The following is a 24,148-nucleotide window of genomic DNA, read 5'->3' as shown; positions in this document are numbered from 1 at the left end:
GATAATTATTTGATTTTTTCAAATGTTTTAATTTATTTTAGGTAATTGATTTTCTAATCAACATTATATTCTTTTTCTTCTTCTTTTTTCAATATTATTATTTTTTGTCTGATAAATTATTTTCAAAAATATTATTTTTTGTCTAATAAATTATTTTCAAAAACATTACTTTTTGTATAATTATTATTATTTTTGGAAGTTACAGAAAGTTTAATATATATATATATATATATATATATATATATATATATATATATATATATATATTTTAATACTGTTAAATTGTTATTATACTGTGTTCGATAAATTGAAACATACTGTGTTGACAGTTAAGGGCAGTTAGGTTTTTTGTAAATCTGGCCATAACCAAATTACAACAAAGAATATTTTTAATTTTTAATAACTTTTTAAAATTAAAATAATAATTCATAACCCTCATTTTCTTTCATTAGATCCCCATATAATAAGTGAAAGGAGGCAAAACAATACTAACTGATGTATATTATTTTCAGAATTTTGACATGGATAGAAGGGTCATGAAACGTTCAGACAAGGCTTTGATAATGCAACACAAAGAACAGGGTTAATCAGGGTATTGGAAAAAAAAACCAAACAATCTTCTATTTTTATTTGTTTGAACCAGGTTTTTTTTATTACATTATTTATTTTGGTTCTTGGTATGTTCAAATGAAAGTCATACATCATCTTTCTTTCTGCCGTTCGTGTTGAACCAGAAAAGTTATAACATCAAAGAACTGAAGTCCAGAAAATCTGTACACCTGACTGGGACTTACCTACAGAACAGGGATTTGCAGTAAAGTCAGAGATTTCCCACACAAAAGGAATTTTCTTTTAAATAATAAATTTATTTATTCCCTCTGTTGTTTTGTTTTTTTTAACTTTTGACTTCAATTTACTAATTAATTTAATTTTAGAGAAGCATTTACAAATTATCCAGATAATTTAATTATAAGTTCTTGATTAGTATATAATTATTTGTTCCTGTAAATTACAAGAAACATTAATGAGCAAACTATTGTTGTTGAAGTAGATCTTTCATTAAAATTTATTAACATATTCTATTTAAAAACCATGGTTTAAACCAGCCAACCCTGAGGTTAATGAGAAATATGAAAATGTAGGTGGTTTATCTGTAGGTCCCCTCAAACCTCTTCAGCATCCATTGGAATATGGGAGGGGGAGGGGGCATTTCCTGAAAAAAATAGGCCTAAGGATTGAAATTCTCACAAAACAAAAAAAAAATTTGCTAACAATTTCAGAGTTCAAAAAAATTTATGAATTTAAGTATTCTGAAAAGTATTGGGTCTCCATTTCTGGGCTCAAATTGAAGCAAATTTAGACTACTTTGAAAATGTACAACATAGTTATAATAAAAATTAGTCCTTCAAAGTTAAAATTGCCAAAAAAAGAAGAAAGGTACAAAATTTTATGGTTTTTTGGAGTTTTTTTTTTGCACTCTGATGCCACCAGAATATCACAGGTTGTTTGTTATTAAGTGCTACAAGGAGGTGCTGACTGTCCAAACACTAGTCATGTGAGTTGTTCGAGATGCCAGCAGCTGCACCATTTCAGCTCGTAACAATGCTGCCTCATGCAGCAGACCATATCAAGTGATTTTTGGAAACATTCAATAATGCACTACATTTTCACCTGGAAATTTTTGTAGATAATAATGTTCACTATCTCGCCTTTAGCAACCACCCTCTCCATTAGGTAAAAGCATACATGTTTATCAACTCACTCCGCACGTGCCATACATTTCCTACTGGCAGTAATAATGCAGAACAGCAATCACACAAAGGTACCAGGTGAACTGAAAACTACTGCTTCAAAAACGTTTTATATCACCAGTTTATGGAAGTGTGCACTATACAGATGGCTTCTTCTGGTGGTGTTCCGTCACATGGTCACCTCACTACTCAGTGCCGAAGTGTTTCTTGAGCAGCAACTGGTCATTGTACTCGGTGTAGAGTCTCTGCAGGGAGAGGTTGTTCCTCATGCAGTCCAGCACCTCGCGCAGCAGGGCGTGCTTCTCGCGGCCCATGAGGCTGGCGTGCCAGGTGGGCGAGGGGTGCGGGGGCCCCAGCAGGTCGTCGCAGATGCTCCTCAGCTTGTGCTGCAAGCCCTCGTGCACCAGGAACCTGACCAGCGTCAGGAACCAGAACTGGTACTCGCTCTCCGAGTGGAGGGCCCGGCAGGTAGCCAGCTGGTGCTCCAGGTGCGTGAGCGTGCACAGAGAGGGCGCGGGGCCGCTGAAGAGGCGTGCGGAGGACAGCGTGGCGGGGGAGGGCGTCTGGGCGTGACCCTGCAGGCTGGCCAGGGGCCACTGCTCCTCCTGCACGGGCCGGGTGAATGACGAGTGGTAGGAGAGGCACTGCACGGGGTCGCGCTTGTCGCCCACCAGCAGCCACGAGCTCAGGTCGGGTGAGAAGAGGAAGGCCCGGCCCGAAGCCAGCGCGAGCAGGGGCGTGCCCTCGTCCGTGAGCCACAGCTTGGCCACGGTGTCCGCGTCGCCGTGCAGGAGGGGCAGGATGGACAGGGCGGAGAGAACGACACGGCCTCGCAGCACGTCCCACACGCTCAGCCGGCCGCAGCTCGTCAGCACGCCGACGTGTTGTTTGCTGAGCACCAGCCTGCTCGGGCTAGACGCCAGCACGAGGGTGGGCTGCATGCGGCCCCCTGTGGCTGTGTGCAGCACGTGCAGGCAGTTGTCTTCGCACGCCACCACCACGGCTTGCCTGTTGGCCGCGGCCGCCACCGCCCGCGCTCCCAGCATCACGGTCCACACCACCTCCTCGCTGCTCTTCTTCAGCAGCCGCACCGTCGTCAGTCGTCCGTACTTGCACGTGTACGCCGCATTCGTCACTTGCACCTGCTGCCCGCTGCCAAGAATATCTATCACCATCTGTTGTCCCAGGCTGGCTCGCGATAACGATAACTTTACCGGTTCTTTGGCCGCGCAAATGTTCTGGGTGATGTTCACCTGCACATTTTCTGAACCAACTGGAATACAAATTTGTTTCGAGAAAGGAAATCTACAGTCTTCTTCATTGCCGTTCTTCTGAAAATTATTGTTAGCTGGTTTAGTAGTAGAGCTGTTGCTGAGCGACTTTTGAATACTTTCCACTGGCAGTTCCTGCAAAATGGATTTCATTTCATGATTTTGATAAGGGCGTGTCACTTTATTGGGGCTTTGACTCACATTTGGCGTAACTATGTCATCACGTTTCTCTATAAATATACGACTCTTTGGCTCGGAAGAACTACTGAATGTGGGATGGGATCCGGTTGAACTGAAGGGAACCGGAACGTCACCCGAAGGGACGGGAGGAATGAACATGGGTGTTATCCTTCGTTTACCATCAGAAGTCCTAGTTTCTATTTGTTTATTTATAGGACCTTTCATTGGGCTCTGAGGTACAACCGGCTTTTCCTCGCTGTCAACGTGGTTTGTCACAGGTGCTGAAATTCCTGAATCCCCTTTGGAGCCAAAACCTAGCAGTTCAGGGTTCTCCACGATGCTAGACTGACATGCCGACGTTGCCAGGCTCTTGCCGTACATGCGTTCATGTATGGCATTTTTCTCTTCCAAACTAAGGCACTTGCCAAGCTCTTCAGTTGTGAATTCCACGTAAGCAACAGTTCCATCCCAGGAACAGGCCATCAGCTGCAAGCCTGACGTGCTCCAGGAAAGATCCAACACGGAGTTGGTGAATAAGTCACGAATGACAACTCGAGGCCTCTTCAGAGCTGTGAGCCACACGGAGACTGATCGGTCCCGCGACCCAATAGCACAGCAGCAGTAGAGCTGCGGTTTGCTCGATGACACGAATGATTTTTGCAAAATGTTAGAGTTAAACCTCACACACGTGACTGCCTTACGATGTCCTACAAAGTCCTTGTCTTGTTGCCATCCTTCTCTTTCTATTATCAATGCTGTCGGTCCGCCGCCATTCATCGCGTGAGCTGATACGAGATACAGTCCGTCCGGAGACCAATTCAACCTGAGGACGTACGTCGTACCTCCACATTCTTCAAAAGGTTCTTGAATCACCGCATCTTGCTTCCAGTCCGCCGTCCTCCATATACGCAGGGTCTTATCGTCGGACTGTGAGGCGATATACTTACCGACGGGGTCCCAAACTACACCCTTCACCAAACCTGTGTGTCCCTTCAAAATAGCCACTATTTCCGGCATCTTTTGTGCATTCCAAATGATGACGTTGTTATCCACGGAGCAGGATGCGAGCCACGTGTCCTGAGGAGACCACGCCAGGTCCAACACATCTCCCGTGTGGCCACTCAGCGTGGAGCTACACCGCCACGTCTCGACGTTCCCCTTCCCCCCAGAGCTGCCAAACACCACGTTGCTGCCCGCCTGGTGGTACGTGATCTTCCATATCATGACGAGTCTATCATCTCCAGCCGAGGCCAGGAACTTACCAGACGCACTCCAACGAACACAGTTGACGCACGCTAAGTGGTTGTCCATCTGACACAACATTTTGGGTATGTTTTCGTTCTTCTCGTTCTCTCTGCTTATCACTGGCGCCATGTTCCATATCACAACTCTTCCGGAGTCCTCGCCTTGTCCGCCCGTGGCAAACCTCGAGCCGTCAGGGTGGATGTCCACTGAATATATGGGGAGGCCATCATGGCTCACCCAGTTAGGTTTCAGTATCTTCATTCTGACTCTGAAAAACACATTTTAATTTAAAATCAAACTAATGAACACACAATATTCACACAGTATAAATTGCATATTTGATTCAGTAAGTAGGAGAGATACATAGTAATGTTGGTCAAAACCATCAGGAATATGAGAACACCTCATTGTTAACTGTATTTTTGCTTCATGATTTTGATCCCCCTTGAAGTGTTTTATTTAGTAACCGGGAAGTATCACCACAGTATTTTTTTGTCACGGAAGAACGACATTTTTACAATTAAATCTTAATAATTTCTGGAGTATTCTAAATATTATCTAGGAAAATATTTTGCTAGAAAATGTGAGTTGATAGGTATGGTTTGACATAATGTTTTCTTCTTAATGTATTTAGGATTAATTTATAAAAATTATAACGTGCAATGTCACGGAAGGACACAAAAAAGACACACTGTTCTCTAGTCAATGTTATATTGCATTTATCACCTCTGAATAGAACACTAATTTAACAAGGCTCTCTATACATTATATTTCAGGTATGTACATCATTTTACATACAAAAATAAATTTTTATAGTTTTATTTATTTAACTATCAGAGTTTAAATAACCCTTTGCGTATGGTCACGGAAGGACATCACGGAAAGAAATTTTGTCCCAATGTGTTTAAAAATTCATGGGCTTATATAAATTGGAAATATTATGTAACATTTGAACAAATATATGTGTGTTAGAAGAAAATTAAGCTTCATTTACATCAACAGGAGAGTTAAACTTGTAGATGACTCTATCGCTACCAATTCGACACTCCATTAGTGGATCAGGGAGTAAAAACAATACATCACTTCTTGAAACTGTAAATATATCACTTTCATTAGCCTTAAAATAAATTCCTTTGTGGTCTGTTGCCTTCAATCCCATTACTCAAAAATCACTTGGAGACAATACTACTTGAATTACACACACGTAACGAAACACGGAATTCTTCTCAGAAATTACTCTGCATAGCACAAATTTTCCTTCACTTAGTTTAGAGCTTTCTACTTCCAAACTAATACTTTCTTGCGATGATGTCTCTGAAAGGTTATCATAGTTTCCTGGTAGCATAGTGTTAACATTCTTGATAATTTCACAACATACACCGTTACTCTCCTGTCCATAAAACACAGAATTTATTAGCAACAAAGCGCTGCTGCCATTTTCAGCTGGTACCATGTAGTGAAACTTATGGAGTCCAAACACTGGGAGACAAATTTCCCAAAGATGCTGTAGCTTGCATGCAATATCTTGTATCTTGGTTTCAGGATTTTACTAATTTGGCAGCAGCATTAGCAAAATCTTGAGCTGCATTAACTACAACTTTTTTTTGTAGCTCAGATATTAATATCACCCTCTTTACTTCTCCGCCAAACCATCATGGGGTCCTTTTCCATGGGATGTTTCAAAGTAACTATGGTCAGCTGAAAAGCCAAAGTCTTCTTCATGGAAAAGAAGATCACATATACTTTATATCTGCTTTTGAATTGGCTCGCTGCACCATCAGAAAAATAGTGAACAAAATCAAAATGAAATATGAGCCTTGTCTTTAAATCATTGAAAATGGCTTCATTGAAAGCATGAACTCTGCCTTTATTATGGTTTAATGAATCTGATACTATTGCATAGAAAATATGTTGTAAGTGACCTTCCAATTTGTAGTATACTAGGTACTGCAGTGAAAATTGTAACACTGGGTGAACTCCAGTAGGTTTGCGTGATTTCAGACTGATGCTTGATTAAATAATTTTCTGCAAAGTCTTCCAAAATAATGATTTCATTTGCCGGAAGTGTTTCTTTTAAAGATCGCAGTTCACTATGTTGTCTTTTAGCATTATAACTGTGCCTGGAAAGATACTGTAACTGTGTGTAAAGCTCACATTTTATTGCTTCAATGTCTCCATGTATTTCTTGCTTTACAACTCTGCCATTTTCTGTTCTCCACTTGTAATAGGAGATATTTCCATTGAACTCAGTGTCATCGAAATAATTGTCTAAATTTGAAGTTCCACAATGATTGCATTCTCTGTCTACACAATTAACGTTATTTGTGTCACATAATGTTTGTGAAAGCACATTGCTTACAGAATTAGGGAATTCATGAAGGTACTTCTTCAATGATCCTATAGGTAGTTCAGCATTTCCATGATAACTACACACACACACATCCTGATCTGTAAGAGACATAGGGACTACATGTTCAGGGCCTAACGATTTGAATTTGGAGTACCCTAATAAAACATGACTGGATTCTTTTTTGAAAATACTGAATGCTTCACTTAAGTTTACAAGCAATAGACGTTTCTGACACCACATTTTGCCATTTGCAGTCTGGACAGTAACAAAGTCTTTCTGACCTGCACATTGCCAGCTTATATCATCCCTTAAAAAAAAGTATTTTACTGTTCTCACACATTCATCTGTAAGGGCATCACTTCTTCGTTTCCTTTGAACTCCTTTTTTTTTATAATTGCTAAGTCTTGCTACATTCAAAAATTTACCCAATTTGGTTGGTGATAAAGTCTTAACAAGTTTTCCAAGAACCTCAACACTTTTCCTTGGAGAATGAGGTAACGCCTTTTTCACTCTACCAGCCGTTTTACCTAGGGCACTTGGAGAAAGCAGTGTATCTGTGCAGTTTTGTTTTTTTTATTTTCTTTCGTGCAACCCTTTCCTTTCTCGTTCATATTTTCTTAATTTGAAAATACCTCCATTTTTTATTAGCTATTCTCTTTTTAATTTTTTCCTTTCACAATTTTTTCCCCATCATTTCTTCTTCTTTTCCTGGAAGTATCTTCTGCCTCTCTCTGCATTCCCGCATCTGTTGAGCTCCTGTCTTTCCCATTGTTTACCTACAAACATAAAACGTCACCTGGAAAGATATAGAAAATTAATTTGATGCCAATACTCCATTGTTTAAAGAATTTAGAACTGTACATTATAAGACAGATTTGCAAGCACATAACCTAACCTTATTTTTAAAATATATGAAATTACAAGATTGTGGATGCTTATGGTGAACTAATTTGTTTGTTTTTTTTACATCAATAGTATAATCTTTAAATTTTGAAAAGAGAGTGAAATATACTTACCACATTTAACAAATTTGCTTTATAAAAATTTTCTTCTGAGACCACATATTCTGCCTTCACCTTCAGTAATGAAAATGGAGGGAAAATATCATGTGAAAAAAATTGGAGGGAACAGGAAACACGTTATGTTGGGAAATTTGGTTGAACTTTTCCTTCTGTGACAAAAAATGTCCTTCCGTGACAGTTTGTAAAATGTTTTTTAAATTTTCAATACAAACGTCAGAAAATATGTTAATGGTTAGTTAGGTAAAATTGAATTGCACTTAGGAAAATGTGAGCTTACAATTTCATACATTGATAATTATTGGCGTTTTTTTTTTAATAATGCCTTAAAATTGTCACGGAAGGATATTTTAATTTTTGGGGGAGTCACAAAATCGTGTAACATTTATCTATGCATACAAGTTTTTTTTCTAGTTTACTCATACAAAGCAATATAGGCCTACGGTGAAATATTTGACTAAAAGTAAATAGGAATTAAATAAATTCTAAAAAACTGTTGTGACATAAAATTTTTGATTTTTTAACTTTGATCATACCTATCATACTAACCTTTTGGTTAAGCTCTTAATATAAGTTTTCTATAATAATTTTAAAGCCTGCTACACGAGTTTTTAATATTTTCCCTGATATAATATTAAATATTAAAATATTCAACTATGTCCCTCTTTATTATGGCCTGACCCAACCAACTTAACTCACGAATCAAGGAAACAGAGTGGTGGAGGCTATTATAGTCATTCTGGTGATTTTTGGTTTGCAGGTGACATTAAGAATATAAAGTCCAAAATTAAAAAAGCAGAAAATTCCTCAGGCCTCCCATTTTGTTTATTACCATCATCAACTTCATTCTCTTTTTTCTCTAACATTATTTAAATTTTGATCAGTTTCACTTTGGCAATATTATTATTATTATTATTATTATTATTATTATGTAATTGAGAATACATTTTTTATGTCAATGTATTTGCGTTGGTGTACCTTGTATTAAAAAAAAAAAACTACAGTAAAATTTGTTTAAGATGTTCCCGCACAGTAAGATTTCCCGTCTAATACAGTCAAATTATTCAGTTTGCCATTTTCTCCACAAGATATAAATTAAGAAATTACCCTTTACTTATTTAATTAACAAAATTACAAAGTTGTCCTATGTGTAAAGGCATGGAAAGATACAACAGTGAAGAGCGCTCGGCAGGCAGCCATTGAAGGCCTTAGTTTGAGCCATAAATTGTCATATTCTCCTGGCTCATCTTTAGGCTTAGCATAATTTAAATAAATATTTTAAGTATTTTTTTTGTAGCCTGTTACAGCCTATCAAAATTTTATCCCAGTATTGTACTCTCCTACTTAATTTTGTCTCCGGCCGTTTCATCCACGGGCTCCCACACCACTCAAGTCCTGATTAAGCATCGTCTCATGTCTCCCCGCTTCTCGACACGTACGCAAGTGAAATTTCGCACCCCTTCAGTGCTCTGTGCACGTCCTGCCACACGCTACCTTAGCTTCCGTCAGCCCTCTTAGGCACACCCGTAGCTCAAGCTACAGTTGGCCGAAGCAACTTTGGTCAGGTTCGCCGGCACAGGTTACAGTCGGTCCCGACACGCCTCGGGAGTCCTGTAGGCAGCCTTTCCCACTACGCAGCACTACCCACCCCCCTTCTCTTCTCCCCTCTATCCATTCCAGATCCTTCCATCTGGATAATAAACTACCTCCCGGTCTCTATAACAGACCCCAGGCCGGCGAACGGACAGCTTGCGCCATCTCCCGGCGGCACGGCAAACTAAATTACCTTCTCTTAGGCGTCGGAGCGAGCGCTCTGGTGGCCGCGACTGTACTCAATCTAAGTTCCTTTCCTCCCCGACAGAGCTCGCACCAGTGGGCTCCATAGGGTACAAGCTTTCGCTAGTTCCCCCCCGCGGGACTCTTGCGTACCAACACAGAGTCAGTTCCTGTTGTCCCCAACAGAGCGCTCTGCTTTGCACCTCTGAGGCCCCTTTAAGTTAGTTAATGAGCCCTCTTCATATAATTTTTTGGAGGGCGGAGCAAGTACTCCGCCGGGCTTATTCTAGCCAATCAGAGGCCATTTCTCCCACTCCCTAAGACTCCGGGCCTCTCGCTCGAACTTAACTTCATGTCACCTGGAAGAGCGAGAGATTCTTCCTTCGGCGGTCACCACGATAGCATCTCGTGCCGGAGCTTCATCGGCCGCGCCTTTAACATATTCAGCCGCCGCAACCTAGTTAAGAGATGTGATCTCTCAAGTTCGGGAGTGTTCCCTAACGTTTATTTTTTTATTCTTCTGGTTAGCTATTTGCCATTAGTCTAGCCAAGTAGTAATTTTGCATAATGTTTCGCGACGGTTCACCGCGACTACCCGCGCCGCCTCCCTTCAGGGAGTGACTTCACTTAACTTCACTTCACTTCACTTCAACCCCAGATCGGTAAGTGGAAAAGTCAAAGTCCTGTTTGACAATTGTTGCCTCCCCATTATCCTTTTGCCCTAACTTAATTAGTTTACTATTCTTGACCACTGGATTCCCTTTTGGTTCCAGTGGGGTTCAAGACTTGAGTCAAGAAATGTTTCAAGACTCGAGTGAAGTTTCCTTTCAAGACTTAGTCTGCCAAATTTACGCCAATCCTTCGGAGATTGAAGCCCAGAACCTCCTATATATGCTCCGCCAGTGAACAGTCCACTATGCAACATTTTGAATATGTACTCCAGCACCAATCAGAACAATTAATGTTTTTATTTATAACTATTAAATTTATTAATGTTAAAACTATTATGGTTATTTTCATAGTCTCATTTATGAAATGTATCATAAAATTGTAATTAATGACTTCAAATGGCCCGGGCCCCCTTTAAAATAATTAATTATTGATTCCAATAATGGGAATTATGTAATTTCAAAGAACATCAAAATAATATAATGCAGATTTTAATTAACAATAAAAAGGGTAAATTTTAAGCAAACATATTTTTTTTTTCACTTCAAATACGATTCTCCTTCCTAGTTCCCTTTGTGAGAACTAACTAATATTTTTGGTTGCCCCCTTGTGTCCTCTGAGTAAACAGTAGTTACTGTTTCGCCCTCTTGATGCAGCTTCCAGTATTTTCATAACCATGGATAAAGTTTCTTTATCTACACAAGGGGCACAAGTTCAGGCCTTAAAACCTCCTACAGGACTAGGTGCACGTTTTGCATTAGTGCATGCAGGTAATGAGGACGGTTTTGTTCAAAATGCTGCCCTTACTTTCTTGTGCAAAAAGAACATAGCTGACACTCATGATGAAATGACTGCAGATGGGTATGAAAAGTGGTTTGCCGAACAACTTTTGCCACACACTCCAGGGATCTGAGGGATCTGTTATTGTTTTGGATAATGTGTCATACCATAGCAGGATGTGTGAACCGATTCCCGTGCAATGTTGGCGTGTGGAGGATATAAGACAGTGGCTCACGAAGAAAAGCATTCCTTATGATGCCAGTTAAGCGGGAATTTCTACACATAGTAGGACAAGAAAGGCAAGGGTACAAGAAATACAAACTTGAAAAAATAGCCAAATGCGTAGGTCAAACTGTACTTCGCTTGCCCCGCGTATCATTGCGAGCTAAACCCTATTGAAATGGTATGGGCCCAAGTAAAATCGTTCATAAGACTGCATAACACAACTTTCAAGGCACATGATATGGAGTCCTTAATAACAAAGGGTTATGACCACGTATAAAAAAAAAAATTGGAAAAATTATGTACAAGCTGTGAAAAACATGGAAGAAGAGCTGTGAAGAGCTGACGAACTTCAAGATGAAGAGGAAAGATTTTTGATAAGTTTAGCCTCGTCCAATTCATCCCAGTCATCTCCATCGCCCCAACCCCATTCTTCTGATCAGCTCTGTGCTACTCTTATGGAAGAGGTATAAACATTGGTCAGCGGTAGCGATAGTGATTAAAAGGTATGTGATGTTATTAATTTCTTAATCAAGTTAACATTACATTTATCATATAAATTCCTATGAATGAAATGTGTGTGAACAGATTCTTGTTGTACGTTAAAGTTAAAAAAAATTCCTTATCAGCACAGGCTAAAGGCGCAGGAAGATTTTCATGATTATATTTCTTTACATTAGAAAAAAAAAGGGATTTTTAAAACCCGTATTTTTTTCTTCCCCTTGCAGTAATGGTTGCTACAAAAATATTTTAATTGAATCTTCATAATATGTAAAATGTATTAAATAAATACGAAGTAATTTAATAGCGATCATGGTACAAAATTTTGAATTATTTTTCTATCCTTCTCAACACCAAGCATCTTATCAAACATTGTTTTAGACAAAGTTTTGGAAAATAATTATGATATTTACAAACAATTTCAACAGATTTTATAAGGTGTCTACTAAGGCAGTTACGTTTTTTTTTGTCCGATGAAAATTTTTTTCGTACCCATGCAGTTATGGCTGGTCGTATCAAAAATTTATTTAGTAAACATTTTTTGGCATTACGTACTCCGAGTTATCATACGTTAAAACGGATGCAATATTATTCATATTATGGGAGTTGTTGCGATTTTTCTGTTTTTCAAAAAATCTTCCCCATTTTGACTCAATTGTTCGGATTTTTCCCATAACTTACTCGACCGAGAATTTCCATTACCGTATTTTATTTACTATTTTGGACATAACTTGTTCAAAAATACAGCATTTATCGGGCCCATGAAAATGTGATATATGTATGGGATTTTTAGAACATAAAAGAAAACTATAAGAAATTTTTGTCTACAATAGGTAGTTTTTATTTGAAATTTACATAAAAGTAGCATTATTACAAATTTATATGTGTAATAGTATAAAATATTATAAATTACGATATGATTTCTTAAAATGCTTCTTGTTCGATCCGAATTACAAAGACACACATCACCTGAAATTCATAATGTGTTAGAGATTTGGCAACAACGTGCGCCATAAGGCGTGTACTGCCATCTAAGAGTGGGACGGACTATAGAGAGACACGAGGACCTTTCATTTAATATATCAAGTGAATTAAATGTACATGTAAATATAGAGTTACGTATAGTTTAATGTTCTTAGGAGTTAGTTTGAATCATGCTACTCAGTAACAGCCATGAGAGAATTAAAGAATTTGAATCCTGCTCTTACATTGTTTGGTTTGAAAGCATCTCACACTTGCGGATTGAAAAGGGGAACTATATGTACTGTCGCGCGCGGTGGGATTGTGCCACCCGCGTGAAGTTTGATCCTCCTTGGGGCAAGAGTGTGAGGACAGATTGTTGACCGCTGTGTTGCTGGAGTATAGCAACAGGGCGGTTACAATTTACCTGCGCCACTCTGCTCAACAAGAGCAGTCAAATGGGGTTAAGGCTAGTGATTAACTTGTGTGCTATCATGGCTGTTAGCTGGATATATCAACTTAGTAAGGACGGCCTGCAAGTGGATTTGAATTTACCTTTCAAGACAAGGATGCAGTGGAATTACGACGCAAGTTGTCTAAATACTAAATACCTGAAAAAAGATTTAAGCGAGGCTGGTGCACAGTTTGGAGTAGGCACCATAGTGTTGGGAAGACGTAATATGATCGCAGATTTGGAAAGTAAGATCATGTATGACAGTTGTGGTAGTATTCCCAGTTTGCATAACGGACAACCCCAGGAATTAATAAAATTTTGCCTCAAAATAGATCATATAATGGAGTTAAAACTTTTTGCGACGGATGTAGAATTACGTTGCGTGATCAATAATGTCAAGGCGTGACACGTAATATAGTAAGTAGTTGTGTTGAGGAAAAATTAACTTGGGAAAAATGTAAGGAGAAACTGTGGGAGAGCTTATGTCCGTGACGAGTGAAACGAAAATTACAGTGGGAGAAAATTTACCGTTTTCAGCGGGCAGATGAAAGCATGGTAACTTACGTTATGGATATTTTTTATCAGTCCAAAACAATGGGAATAGTGGTAGAGAGCGATGATTTTATTTCTTTGTGCGCAGAAAACATGCGGCCAGAGTTAAGACGTGAAAGCACGTTTATTGAAAAACCTAGATTGCTGAAGGCGATAATTAAATGGGCCGCGGAAATAGATATCTGTTACACTCGGGGCGAGTATGAAATGGGTGAAGAAAATGTCCGCCAAAATGTATTAGTATCCTGTAGAGCCAAGGAATGTTATGCGTGTGGGGAATGTGGACATTTAAAGAAAACTTTTACCGAGAAATCAGTAGGGCAGCGATAACTATTATGCCAATTTCTCGTTGCTAATTATCAAAAGTAGCAGCTTTTCAGAACAGAAAAAAAATTCCAAACACATGGTTTTCACACACTACACACGTCCATAAATTTATGCTGAAGGAATGGTTTCTTAATTTCTTCTAGTTTGTGAAAAATAATAGTGTATAGCTTACATTACTATACCAGCATCGGACGTTACTGCTTTGTGGAACGAAAAGTAAATAAAAATGGAAAATATGTTATTCAAGTAATAGAGAGGTCCCTAAATTTACCCTGAAATAATGGTTTCTTAATTCCTACTGGTGCGTGAAAAATAATGGTTTAAAGCTTACTTTACAGTACCTGTAAAGTACAGTTGCCGCCACCAAATCCTGATGGCATGATCCTGTTGGCTTGATCTGGTGGTACATGATACTTGTTTTAATTCAATAAACAAAAAGAATATTGTCATATAATATTGAATTATGATTGTAAGTTGAATAAAAATGATTTTTTTTCAACATGGTTCCCACTCCTTTTATCTAAAAAAATTCAAGCACTTTTCAAGCAAATTCAAGGACTTTTTCAAAAATTTCAAGGACCCAAATATTATGAAATAATTTTAGTACGTATTTTTTGAACACGTGCAGAATTGTTTTTTTTTCTCTGTCTATTACTTACAAACAGAAAGATAAAAGCTTATCGGAGGAACAGTAACATTGCAAACTGGCTGAGTTTAACATTATACCGAACTTTCATCAGAACAAAAACATTGATGACACCATTACTGCTGATAAAAATAGTACATTGAAGATATGTTATTGTATGCCGTCGAAAAACGGGGCATTAATCTATGTAAAATTTATTTGAACATACCATAAATATCGTAAAATTAAATTGCTGTGCCCCACTTTTAACTTGTTCTAAATAAATACAACGTAATTATAACTCTTACAAACAGTGTAAATTTTATCAAGCACTTTTAAGCACCTAAATGTTTTTTCAAGCACTTTTAAGGGCCCTTGATTACTTCAAACCATTTCAAGCACTTTTCAAGGACTTTCAAGGAGCGTGGGAACCCTGTTCAACAATCATAATTCTTTCTTTTTTCGCAATTTCTTTTATGTGCAGAATCTTCTGATGTACTGAACTAAAACAGCAAGCATCATGTACAACAGGATCAAGCCTACAGGATCATGCCATCAGGATCAAGCCTTCAGGATCCAGGGATAAAGTTGGATTTATGAAACATCAGCCATATCAAACACAGAATATACTACGGCTGTAATCAAAGAATTCCCTGGAAAGACTGCAAAATTCAATGTGTCAGCTACTTCAGTGCATGGGAAGTATTCCTCACAGAAAATTAATGATGTTAACAAGTCAGTTCAAATTTTTGGCTCCCATTAGACTCGTTTGTTACAACGTGACTGAAAATAGTATGTACTTTAAATGCAATGTAACAAAACAAATATTTCATAGTAAAATTATGTACTTATTCTAATAAAACAATAAATATGAAATATAAGCCTTAAAAATTCCTTACAATTGCAATACATTAAGTCCTCTATTTACGTCATACCGATTTACGTCGTTTCGGATTAACGTCGCTAATGTTTGAGTACTCATGTTTCAATTTAAGTTGTCGCTGATTCACAATAACGTCGTTTACAATGACCGTAAATCTTTATTTTAACCAAAACACCGTATATAATTCGTTTATAATTCTTTGTTTCCTTCGGTAGTTAATTTATGCTATGTAGCGTAAGCTACACGTTCACCGCCTTATCTTATCATACATCATGAGGGACGCTTCCTGCTCTCCGCTGCTCTCCGCGCGGTGATGCAATACTACCAGCCCGCCCGCTCGGCCACCCACGTATCTCGCACGTAGAAGTGTTATCTACTTCCCGCAATGACACAGCATTTTCTCCTACCCCTTCCGACCGACCTTGGGCCATGGCCGGCCGGTGGCATGAAACATGGCTCATTTTGCGTCGTTTCTATTTACGTCGCGGTTTTCAGGAACGTAACCCCGACGTAAACCAAGGACTTACTGTACACTCATTATTTAAATGAATTTCATTATTACACCACCACCTACTTACCTAAATTTTTCCAAAACATGTAAAAAAAAAAAAAAACGCAGTTTAACAATGAATGTAGGCGATTGCGTGAATACATAGGTATTGTAATGTAGGTTGTAAACTGTTATTTTTTCACAAACGAGTAGGAAATAAGAAACCTTCCTTTCAGGATTAATTTAGGAGCATCTCTAGTATATGGAAAACATATATTCCTATTTATCGCGGGTAAAAAATGAATGGTGATGGCAGCGTAAAAGCACAGGTATTGTAATGTAAGACATAATTTCAATTTTTTTACAATACAGTAGGAATTACAAAACCATCTCCTTGGAGTACATTTAGAGACTTTTTGTGTGTGAAAACCATGACTTAGAATTTTTCTTCTTTCGGTTCTAAAAAGCCACTAAGTCCGATAATCACGCTCTCGTTGAAAACTGTCTCAGATACATTATGAATAAGAGACACAAATTGACGTCACTAGAGCAAGAACAACCAATAAAGCAAAATCTTTAGTGTAAAGCAGTCTAAGTTATGCTAATAAAACATGGAGGACAACATGGGTATGGCCCATCACTGCATAAGATACCTAATGTAAACTAAAAACTGTAATTTCTCAAAAACCTGTAGGAATTTTAACATGATTTCACGGAAAATAAAGGAACGTCTGTATTGTTATAAATCAACATTTCTAGACTTTAATTTTTTTTAAAGGAAAAGCAACAAAACTTGAAAATTACCTAAACAGACTGAAATATTTATAAAAACGCTCATTTTTTAATGATCACATACTATTTCGGTAAATATGTAGAGTAGCTGTATTTGCGGAAAAAAAATGTTAAAAATCCGAAAATACTTTTATTATATGCTCTTTAACTTCCTCTTTTCATTAAACCAGGTGGAGATAAGAAATTCCAAATACTTTAGGAGATATCAAATTTTTTAATTTTCATAGTTGGGCGATATTTGTTAAAAAAAATTTAAAAATTCCGAAAATACTTTTATTCTATGCTCTTTAACTTCCTCTTTTCATTTAACCCGGCGGAGATAAGAAATTCCAAACACTTTAGGAGATATCGAATTTTTTAATTTTCATCACAATACCTGTGCATTCATCATGCGGCGTGCACCATTGTTTCTTGTTTACGAGTATGAAATTTTTTTTCTTGCGGTGTTCACCATTGTTTACCCGCCTCTAACTTAGGTTAGAGGTGGGTTGCAGAGTATCAACCGGCTACTTTGTAACTGATATACGCCTGTATCAGGTACTGCAAACAAGTACACTATTCAAGTATCAAGTACTTTAGTATCAGTTTAGCATTCGCCTTCAGCAACACCACGGCCAATGTGCGCAGAACCCGATCGCAGATGACGGTCACTTGGGCGGAGCTTGTAAAAAGGGGAGGGAGCGGCACGACGAATAAGGGATAAAGAAGGGAAAGAATGTTGGGGAGGAAGCGCAGGGGAAGGCGTTGAAGGAGAGGCGCAGGGCGAAATTGTTAAGAGTCGTTTTGTTTATTGTCCCACATCAAAGTACGCTCAGTGCGCAGTGCGTGCTTCTTGCGAAGACTGAAGACTCTAGTTAGTATGCTAATAGCGATACAAGAACAAGGACACTAGATCCATCATCCTTAGGGCTCTTTCACAAGGAGAGCCGTGCGGCTCGCACTCGCGAGCAGGAGCTTTTTCTGCTCCTACCTTCCACTCTTTCACATGGGGAGCCTTTTTGGCTAGGGCGCTAGCCATTGCGTAGTCGCAAGTAAGCATTGGAATGGATCGTACACGTGCCGTGGCCATGTATCTTCTTTACCGTAGGCGACGTCTTCGACGACAAAAACGCCGATGTACCAAAACGTATTGGGTACATCCTATTAATCAAAGGCACGATGAGACAGGTGTTTTTTCCACGCTTTATCAAGAACTTCGACGAGATGGCAACAAATTTTACAACTACTTTCGAATGTCATTGGCCTCATTGGATGAGTTCCTTGGGAAGATCAAGAATAGTATCCAGCTCGAAAATACTAACATGAGGAACTACATTCAGCCAGAACTGAGGCTGGCTGCAACATTAAGGTAAGTAAATTGCACTGTCTAAAAAAAAAAAAGAAAAAAAAATACACATTTTATTTAAACCACATCATCAGTGAAGGTTTCCAGTGATGGCACAAGTCCTTGCATGAAACAAATGTGTCTGTCTGGGGTTTCGAATAAATGCAGCATTTTCTGCTCAAATTCGTCAGGGTGGCTTCTGGGTGTTTCTTTTCGTCCCTTCTTGTTTGTTGAAAGAACCTCCCTTTGTTGGGTGGTAAGGCTTTCTGGATTCGAGGGACCCGCACCTACGGTAAACTTTAGTTGATCCTCAACTTCACCTTCTACACTTCCTAGGCAACTTTCTGGGTCACTGTTGTCACTCGCAAGAGAATCCTTCAGTCACCCTCCGTTCAAAAACTTTCCTTAAGAAATCCATTTGGTCGTGGTAAACATACTTCTTGATTTTTGAAGCGGGGGCTCCTGATTTCCTTGCATTTTTTGCTCTGTCGAGTGCTTTTCTGTATCCATCTCTGATAGTTTTCCATTTAGTCGTCCTTTTCTGCAACAAAAAAGAAATAATTTATGTGACAACATAGCATTAATGATACTACCTTGTAATACAGTAATGAACTACGTAATATAAATGCGCTTATTATCACTATAAGGGTAGGAGTCTTGAAACATCTAAGAATTAACACGAGTATTTTCACAATTTTGTTGTTTATTTTCATGTAAATTGTTTAAGTTTATTATATTTACAGAATTAAATAATAAAAATGATGTCAAACAAGTAACTCGATAGTAACTGCAATTGATAAAAAGGGAATTCGTATTTTGCATAACCGTATGGCCAATTTTCGTCCTTATTGTGTTAATATAGTTTTTTACCAATCAACTGATAAATTATCTTGTACTATTACCATCTTTTCAGGTACCTTGCAAGTGGTTGTACATTCACCGAGCTACATTACATGTTCAGAATCGGAATATCAACTGCATCCATGATTGTGAGAAGCGTTTGAGAAGCGTTTGCGAAGCCATTTGGTCAAAAATGAAAGCGGAAGTGCTCCCAGTCCTGACAAAAGAACAGTGGGAAAGCATTGCAGCAGGTTTTGAAACAAAAGCTAACTTCCCACATTGTCTTGGCGCTGTTGATGGGAATTTCCTTTCAAAAGTGGATCCATGTACTACAATTACAAGGAATATTTTTCTGTGTTCCTCATGGCCATAGTGGATTCTGAGTACCGCTTTGTGTACGTGGATATAGGCAGCTACGGGAAGGATGACGACTCTTCGCTTTTTCAACGTTCGAGACTTTGGAGTTCAATCGAAAACGGAACTCTTGAACTTCCGACCGAGAAATGTCTTCCTGGTGCAATGGGACTTCAACTACCTCATGTTTTCATCGCTGATGAAGCTTTCGGGTTGCACAGAAACGTGTTGAGACCCTTTTGAGGACGACATCTTTCAGTTGAAAAGAGAGTATTCAACTACCGTTTCAGTAGGGCAAGACGTTTTGCAAAATGCGGATTTGGAATCTTATCAAACAAATGGCAAATCCTTCATCGGGCAATCAATGTGCAGCCAGATTTCGCTGTAGACATTATCAAATGTTGTATTGTACTCCATAATTTTGTTCGTGACAGATATGGTTTTGCATTCGAAGACACTATGACAATTACAGGACTGGAGGATGTACAACAACAGCAACAAGGAGTAAGAGGAACTTTGTCCCCTAACAATGTCAGAAATGCGTTCTGCAATTATTTCATGTCACCTGTTGGTGCTGTACCATGGCAGATGAATGCAATTTAATTCTGTAATGCAACAATGTCAAAAATGTCTTCTGTTATTGTTTTGTGTTACTTGTTGTTGCTGTAACATTGTAGATTAATTCAATTTAACTCTGTAATGCAACAATGTCAGAAATAATTTCTGTGGTACTTTGCAGCTCCGCGTTTTTATTATTTTTCATTTTTTTATTTTATTTGTAGGTACCTGCCCAGTGACAAGATATGTAAAATGTAAACAGAAACAAACAGTACATTAAATAAAAAGAAACACAAATTTGATGTAGCTTCATATTTGAGTACTTATTTTACTTGGCTGGTGCACTGCCGTGCATTCAGACTCAAAGTTTATTTTATAAATATGTGTATATTAAAATATAATTACATAAATACGTAAATACAATTTCACTTAATATGTGTTTTCCTTTCAACTTACCGTATTTCTTTTTCTCAGGCCCGGACAATGTTTCAAATTCTCCGTTGATTTCTTCACACACTTCCCTCCAAATTCTAGCCACTTCATTCCGGTCCTTGTATAACTCGGTACTTTTATCCCAAAGGGTGGGCCGGATACGCACTGAATTAATTAAGAACTCGACATCAACATCCATCTTGAAAGCGAGAGACTGAGGAGCGAGAGCTATTGTCGCCCTTCGTGTGAATGCCACCACTCCTCCCGTTGCATTTTGAGGATGAAGCGCAACCCCCGTCCACAGCGCACGGCTCGCGATGCGCGAGCCTTGCCGGCCCTCGCTCGCGCGCCCTGAAGGCCCGCGCTCCCCGTGTGGAAGCTCCAGTTGCACTCTCTGCATTTCAGTCTCGCGCGCCTCGCTCCCGCTCGCGAGTGCGAGCCGCACGGCTCTCCGTGTGAAAGAGGCCTTAGGTGATAGATATGTGGATCTACGATCTAGGGAGCAAAGCTAAAACACCGTCTCGTTCAATAATAAAACTAATGAAATTTTAATATTAAAAAGTACATTAGTAAAAGATATAATATTTATATCTGTGCACCTAACAGCTATGAAAATGCAAATAAATTCTCAGTTGACCCTAATAACAGATGTAATCAACATATGGACTTTCTTTTTTCGAAGTCCAACAATCTGTTGTTAGTGTGACAGAACTAATTTTTAGTGGTTGTTAATATTTCTTGAATGCTATTGTACACAGTTTCATAAGCAGCTGGTAACAATGTGTTTGTTATAGTTTTCCTACTTAGCAATGTATACGACGGATTTAGTGCATAAACAAATCCTCGAAACCCTTTGTCCTCAACAACTGAGAATGGTTGAAAATCTACAGTAAATAAATTTAACAGTTGGTCATCAATTTTCTTCTTAGCAGAAACAGAAAGTTTTCTTACAACAAAATCACTTACTTTACAGTCATGCACATTGGTTCTTTCCAACACAGCTTGTTTGGGAACCGTCGAACTGCTTGTAGAAGGAATTCCTATGTCTGGCCGAATTTTTTTTAGCTGAGGTACGGTGTCGTATTTGCTATGTCTAAATCATCGCTCCTACTTCTGGACAGTGACTGTGATGTCAAACTATCTTGATTCTGATCAGGTAACTGTACAGTTGATTGTTTACGTTTCAAATGTTTCTTCAGATTATTCTATGAATATTTATAACTCAGTTTTTGTTTACACAAATTACATTTAGCAAACTCATTATTTTCTGTGAAAAAATTCCACACAAATGAAGTCTTTTTCCTGCACTTATCCATTCCTTATTTCACTATAAAGATACTAACTACAAAGCATGACAGCCCGCAACAATGTACGTGGTAATACACGGCCAGGACGAACTGCAGTGAATGTTGAACTGATTGATACTGGCTGTATTAGGCGGGCATGAGCGTAACAGAGGTAGAGAATTACCGGGCGTGATAAATAATGTAACAGATTCTCCTTATGGTCACACGGTCTGCGTACGCGGAGCTTTTTTTTTTTTACTGTTGGAGAGAAGTAAGAACAGGGAGGGGAGGTTGGTAGAGAGTGAGAAATAGTCCTTTAATGTCGGAAAAAGGGGGGAATGAAGTATGACGAGAAAAGGGGGGGGGGGGGGCTGCAGATTACGAAAGGCGTGGAAAGAGAACACCGATACCTTGATGACGGCACGAAGGATGTGTAACCTGTAACGAGAATGCTGATACCTTGTTGCTTCCTGGGACCGCAACTGCTCTAGCTGATACAGAAGTATCAGCTACTTGTAACTAGTACATTACTGTATCAGTAACAGGTTGGAACAGATACCGAAAATTGCTGTAAGAACCCACCTCTAACTTAGGTGAGTTTTCAATGTTTCAGATTTTAATGTTTTATTTGTTATTTGGATATTGTTGCGCAAGTAATACGTAAAAAAAAAATTACTTAAGTTCCTACTGTTCATTATTTGTCCCGGTTTGTTAGGTCAGGTCAGTTACATTATAAATACTTTAAAACTAAACAACCATTAAAATAAATTTATATTATTTTTATTCTATGCTCAGTTTGAAAGTATTTATAAAGTAACTGACCTGACCTAATCGACCATTTTAATTAATTAGGCATTCACGAACACACGGCCAAATAAAAAAATTGCTTCGGTCGAATGATAGCACAGGTCTTGTATTGCAAAATAAAAACGGCGATATCTCCTAAAGTATATGGAATTTCTTATCTCCGCCGGGTTTAATGAAAAGAGGAAGTGAAAGAGCATATGATAAAAGTATTATCGGATTTTTGACTTTTTTTTTTTCGCAAATACCGCTACACTACATATTAACCCTATTTCCAACATGTTTCACAGGAAAAATCTTATCATGGGGTTAAATTGTATCTACCCCATATAAAACTAATAACACGTAGGTACTACACAAAGCAAAGTTATGATTCTTACAATTAGTATATTCTTGCCCATTTTCAACACAAATAAAACTCTTTTTAAAACCTGCAAAAGAGAAACGATTTAAAGATAGGAAAATGGGATTAATCGGTACTTAAAAATTTCATTGCATCACGTATTAACTTGAATAAATTACACAAATAAGATTAAATATATACTTTTGAGATACAATTAGTAGAACATGTATATAATAAATAATAAATTTCCTTTACCACTACACACTTTACTCCCCCGCTCAGTCATGCAGATGTTTACAGTTTACATGTTTACAACTGGAAATGAAGACCGGAGTCAAAAATATCGATTTGGACAGCAACATCAACAGTTACCAACATACATGGTGGCCATGACAGTTTTCACGTTACAAAAACATTTACCCAAACATAAAAAAAAAATATTTCAGCCAAAATCCAACTACGAGGTCCTAAAGGCAAAATGCAAGGCTACTTAATAATTAAAATAAAAAATTTGCATTTTTTTATACGTATTGTATTGACGTCCCTCGGCCTGCGGTCCCTAAGTCCCTGTTCGAATTGTCCTGGGGGAAATCGACCATGCAGTCATGGAGACAGTCGCTAAGTGGCACCTCCATAAAGTCAAGATGCAACCGGGATAAAGAGTCCTTTCAATACCGAGGAACATGGATTTTCCAGAACAGGATTCGCCTGCAGCCATGGAGACAAAAAAACAGATCTGTCCAAGACAGCCAAACCCACAGAGAACCCCAAGTCATCAGATAGAGAACAGTCCAGTGCAGTGGCCTGCAAAGAGGGGCCAGCCCTGGGACTGAAGCCCAGCATGCTGACCCCAGGCAAGTGAAACAAAATTTACATATGTCATTACCCAGCCGAGGCCTAAGAAGGGGAAGGGGGGAAACGAATTGTCATGTCCACCAATATGGCCTCGGCCGATATGCAAACCAGAGTAACAATTTTGATACAAACATGGCCGCCTCTCCAAAGCAAGCAATATCCCACAGACTTCTCTACACAAGCATAGTGGTCTAGGTGACGATTGGTACCACAACCAAACCTAGATGGCACCAATCGTTATTGCCATTTGTTACAGTGTGTATATATTGTATAGTTGATGTACGATGTTAAATGCTTGACAATGCTATGTGATATGAATTGATCAATAATGACCTTGATAGCTGGTTGCTGGGTGACAGATTATGTATCAGTAATCATTGTATGAAGGAATTGTATATAAGCATGCTGTAAACTTACCTAGCCAGGCGGAGTTCTAGCTGCGCTTCGGAGGAGGACGGATGTGTCCCAAGCTGCTCTACTAGACCTTCAGACTTAAGCTGTGTGT

The 24,148-nt window shown here is 38.6% G+C and overlaps 1 protein-coding gene across 1 annotated transcript; it reads right to left on the bottom strand.

Moving 5' to 3' along the window:
- Positions 1 to 623: 623 nt before the first annotated feature.
- LOC134531130 (protein HIRA) lies at positions 624 to 23,124 on the bottom strand. Its single transcript, XM_063366712.1, has 2 exons — positions 23,044 to 23,124; positions 624 to 4,715 (listed from the first exon to the last, which is right to left on the bottom strand). Exon 2 carries the CDS (start codon positions 4,706 to 4,708, stop codon positions 1,937 to 1,939), a length of 2,772 nt encoding a protein of 923 aa, XP_063222782.1. The 5' UTR covers positions 4,709 to 4,715; positions 23,044 to 23,124; the 3' UTR covers positions 624 to 1,936.
- Between the last annotated feature and the right edge of the window lie 1,024 nt (positions 23,125 to 24,148).

This window comes from Bacillus rossius, chromosome 3, assembly GCF_032445375.1.
Source record: "Bacillus rossius redtenbacheri isolate Brsri chromosome 3, Brsri_v3, whole genome shotgun sequence".
Lineage (NCBI taxonomy): Eukaryota > Metazoa > Arthropoda > Insecta > Phasmatodea > Bacillidae > Bacillus > Bacillus rossius.
Note: the sequence above shows the minus strand (reverse complement) of the source record. Positions and strands in the feature narration are given on the sequence as shown.

Excerpts from the sequence above, each read along its gene's own strand:
- LOC134531130 (XM_063366712.1), bottom strand. The coding sequence starts at position 4,708 with ATGAAGATACTGAAACCTAACTGGGTGAGCCATGATGGCCTCCCCATA.